The 4,647-nt window shown below is 37.0% G+C and overlaps 1 protein-coding gene across 1 annotated transcript in view; it reads right to left on the bottom strand.

The window, feature by feature from the left end:
- The window catches only part of LOC106953549 (green-sensitive opsin), an 8,411-nt gene extending 7,065 nt beyond the window's left edge, over positions 1-1,346 (bottom strand). Inside the window, exons 1-2 of the mRNA XM_015042402.1 lie at positions 901-1,346; positions 626-794 (exon numbers count right to left, since the gene is read on the bottom strand). Of these exons, the coding sequence (XP_014897888.1) occupies positions 626-794; positions 901-1,264 (533 nt within the window). The 5' untranslated portion in view covers positions 1,265-1,346. The remainder of the gene's footprint in view (positions 1-625; positions 795-900) is intronic.
- Positions 1,347-4,647: the final 3,301 nt, after the last annotated feature.

Consider the following 4,647-nt stretch of genomic DNA (forward strand, 5'->3'; position numbering starts at 1 on the left):
CTAGGCACAGCCAAGATACTGGAGGAACCCTCAAGCTCCCAGGCCTCTGGTAGAGGACCCGAGCTCAGAGGATGAGAGAGACCACCCGCGGAGGGTGAGAAGGGAATTCTTTTACATATATATATATATATATATATATATATATATATATATATATATATATATATATATATATATATATATATATATATATATATATATATATTCTGTTTTTTGCCAAATGCAAAAGTTCTTATTTTCCTTGCCAGTCTGCTGAATGAGTGCATCTGTAAATAAATAATATTCTCCTTGGTTGTGTACATCTATGATTATGATCAGGAACTTTAAAGAGAACAAATCCCTAGTTAGAGTAATGGTCGTCTGCAATGCACAAAAAGTATGATTCCCTAGGTTTGCTTGCATGTTACAGAAGGAAATAAACTTTTTTGCTCGAACAGCAGCTTTTGTGGTTACTCGTTAAAATAACAAACAGGAAATTGTGCAAAGATTTTAAAATCCACAATCTAACACCCAAATTTGAAGGGGAAAAAAGGTACAAAGAATCACAAGAGGGAATGTTTCATTTTTGCTACACTGCCCTACAGACGTGGATATGCTATTGGATCCATTACTGTAAATTTCTCACCTTGACCAGCCCACCAAAGGAGGACCCGCACAGGAGAGAGCCATGACCCAGGTAAATCCACAGCCAATTGCAGAATGGGTGGCAGTAAATTTAAAACTACCCATTGGTTTACAGACTACTATGTATCTCTCAATAGCTAAGACCACAAGAGACCATAGTGATACTTGACCTGTTGTAGACAAAGAACAAAACGAGCTGTGATGTGAAACCAGTCAAAGGGTAATTGAGGTAACAATAATTTGCACAGGAAAGATTAGCATATTTCTAAACTTTACCTCCAACCGTAGCAAAGAAACCTTCCATATCACAGGCCATGGGTCCCAGAGCAAAATAGCCCATCATAGAAGAGTAAATGGTGGTCGTGAATCCAAAGATGACCATGATCAATCCTGCTACCGCCAAGTTCACCAGGATATAGTTGAGAGGCTGCCGGAGCTTCTTGTTCTGAGCTGTGACCACCAGTGTCAGACCGTTGATTGGGAAGCCGGTAATGATCAGGAAGAACATGTACGCAGCTAATAATTTGAATTGCCATGCATCTGCCAAATAGTACTGTGGATACTCAAAGGGACTCCTCACCAGCCCCGTCCTGTTGTTCATGGGGATGTAGAAGTTCTTGCCTTCTGTGCCATTCTCCATCTTCTCAGGCTGTGATTTGAATTAGCAGAATAGAGTAAAACCTAAAGCTCTGTCTTTGCAGCTGTCTCTGCTCTCTTACTTCTTACATGGAGCCATGGTTATATACCCCTTAGGCACGTTATAAGAAGATGAGCTAAGAGGATCTGGGAATTCAGCCCATAATCTCTTGGAATAATCACTCGTTAATCAGTGATCTCTTTTTTTCAAGTTTTTAGGGCAAGTTTTGGAACCAATGAGGTCACAGAATCGATACCTAATATTGGGTTGAGGATAGAAAGTTCTATCAGGTTTTTTCTTTTCTGTTTTTCTAGTCTGTTCTGTCTGGTTTTGATTTGGATCAACAGCGGTAAACAAATTTTCCCCGGAAATATGTGTACATACCAACTTAGTTAACTCTAATTCTGGTTTCGGTTGCTTCGCCCAACCTCGGACATGAGGTTTGTAAACAATTTAAATCGAACAAAGCAAAACAACTTGTTGGTTATAACTTAAATGGAATTAAAGGTGAACCCTGTTTGACAACCCTGGGTCACTATCCATTTAGACGGGTTACAAGCTAACAATTCCCAAATAGGATTTCACAGTACGGCTCTGTGTCCACTGTAAATCTGAATCTCTGAGTTGGTTTCCTTGAGGAACTAGAAGGCTAAGAAACAAGTTTTATATTAACATCCAAAGTGACAAAGTCCAAAAGTAAGTAAAGTAAAATAAAAAAAGGGTATTAAATCATAACACAATTTCTATAGCAAGTGGAAGAAAAATATCAACTTGAGATGTAAGACAGAATATGAAAAAAATAAGGAAACAAGCTTTAATGTCTGCTTTATCAGTAGGTCTAGAATTAGGCTACAGGAAGGAAGCATCCCAGAAAGGCTCGCTCAACAAACTGCTAAAGTATAAACCAATCACTAAAGACAGATTTTGGAACTGTTACTGTGTCAGACATGGGATTGTTGGCATTAGGTGATATGCATGCCAGGTTTTCTAAGACCTACTTCTGCTTTTGTCCTTCACTTAGTCAAAGGATGACCCAGGACTCTGAAGTAACTGGCATCCAGTCTCCATTTAGTACTTTATCCCAGTGAAACATGCAGCGTCAGCAGGGGACAGTGGTTCCAAACAGTTGAGAAGCAGGAATACTGTTACAGATTTGTCCTGATTTTCCCTCTTCAACAGGTGTTGTTGTATTAAACTACAAACAAACAAAAACAAACCAATCTTAATTCCAACAGATATGATACAAATTGTACATTTAGTATTTTAGTTTTTTATGCCTTGCAGGCTTCTATTCCTCATCGCAACACTTTGAGACATAAAAAGTCAAAAGTGGTACATGTTCATCACTAACACAGCCTTCCCCTGAACAACCTGGGGAAGAACTCGTACATCTTGACATAAACCACTTACGGTGGTGTAAAGCCTCCATCACGAGCATCCATCATGGGTCTGATCTCAGCACCCTACACTGAAAGTCATCAATTCAGGAATGACAATTAAAAACTTCTAAAAGAGCTCTGCTCAGACACTGTGCATCAAGCACATTATGTCAAATACCTAAATCAGTCTGTTAACTTTAAAGAAGATGTCCATTTGCCTCCTAATTAAGCTCAGAGGATTATGGTGAGCTGGAAGATAAGGGACAGACAAAGACATTCAAAAATTCAGCAATCAGTGCTGTGTGTGAACATTTTATTTATGAAATTTTATACATAGCCAGAGCACAAACCATGATTACAATCAAACAATACAAACAATACATTTGATCTCTCATCAACATAAAGAGAATACTCATAAAAGAGCCTGTAAGTACATTATATTTGCCCCAGTAATTGAATTAAGTTCTAATCAATTCCATTGCCATTGGTATAAAAAATACTTTACCCATAGATGGAGACATCTTCTACAAAAATGACTTCATATTCTTCTCAGTCTGATATATGTCAGCAATGTTATTTCTAATCTGTTTATTTTCTTTTCTTTAGATCCCACAATGATGAGTTGCTTTTTGAGCTCTCTTAGCCTACTTGATACTGTCAGGCAGATTGTTTAACTGATTTTACGTCTAACATTCTGACAGTAATGAGACCTGCAGACTGAAATTGCAACATTTTTTTATTAATCTGGAATGAGCTGATTTTTCCCTTAAGTGACTAAATCATGAAAGAAACAATATTTACTCAGGTTATCACTGTGTGATTTTGTTTGAAATGTGTCAAAAAAAAAAGTAGAAAAAGAAGAAATCTGCAAGTCTGCTTATTATCCTTACATGTCCCCTACTAAAACTGGTTAAAATTTACAACACTCTGGATAGGTGCACATTTATGCCTCACTGAACTCAATTTGCAGAAGTTTTAATAAATACTTACTAAATAAAATATCCTAAGTAGAAATTTTGATCAAGATATAAACAAAATTTCATTTTACACACATATTTAAAGCTACAGCTATCATAGGATGTGAAAAATCTAATTTATGGAAGTTGCAGAGAACTGTGAAATGTCTGGGCTCATTGTAACTGGCTGTCATTAAAACGAGCATCTCTAGCCAATGGCCAGCTAATGCTTACCTTGAGCAGATGCAATTTGCAAATCAATCAACAAGAAAGTAGATTTCTGGTTTGTCTAATTGAATAAGAACATGATCCCCGTTTTCTGGCCCGAGGTAAACAGCTGAGCCGCTCCGGATCCTCTTGACTAGCATCAATTGGTTTACCATTAAGAGACGTAATGTACAAGCCAACAGTCAAATGTAATGGGATCCGGCTGCTTTAAACAAAGTGGAATTACGGACTTAAAAGGCCTGCTTCTAGTTTCCAGAAAAAATCATGCACATTTGTCTACACCCCTGGTAAAGATGTTCAAGAAGCTTTAAAATAGTTTAATGGAAGTGGAAGCCTTATTTTATGCTAAAAGTTTTTTAAAAATTAAATTATTCATTGAAATATATGCATGCAGTGTTGAAAAACACTTATGTTATTTGGTTTTTTCATTAAGTACTCTATTTTAACCTAGCATACATGTATTTTGATTGTGGAAGAAAACTAGTGAAAAACCCACACATACATAGGGAGAACAAGCATGAAAACACAATGCCTCCATTATTACTACAAAACCTTTATACCACAACCAGTGAGTCTAACATAGTCAAACATTACTTAAACCCAATAAGGTAAGTTAAAAATTCAATTAGACAAACCAGAAATCTACTTTCTTGTTGAATGATTTGCAAATTGCATCTGCTCAAGGTAAGCATTGGCCATTGGCTAGAGATGCTCGTTTTAATGACAGCCAGTTACAATGAGCCCGGACATTTCACAGTTCTCTGCAACTTCCATAAATTAGAAGTACATCCTATGATAGCTGTCGATTTAAATATGCACACAC

The sequence above is a fragment of the Poecilia latipinna genome, unplaced genomic scaffold (genome assembly GCF_001443285.1).
Source record: "Poecilia latipinna isolate Pla-1442-1.1 unplaced genomic scaffold, P_latipinna-1.0 Scaffold588, whole genome shotgun sequence".
Taxonomy (NCBI): domain Eukaryota; kingdom Metazoa; phylum Chordata; class Actinopteri; order Cyprinodontiformes; family Poeciliidae; genus Poecilia; species Poecilia latipinna.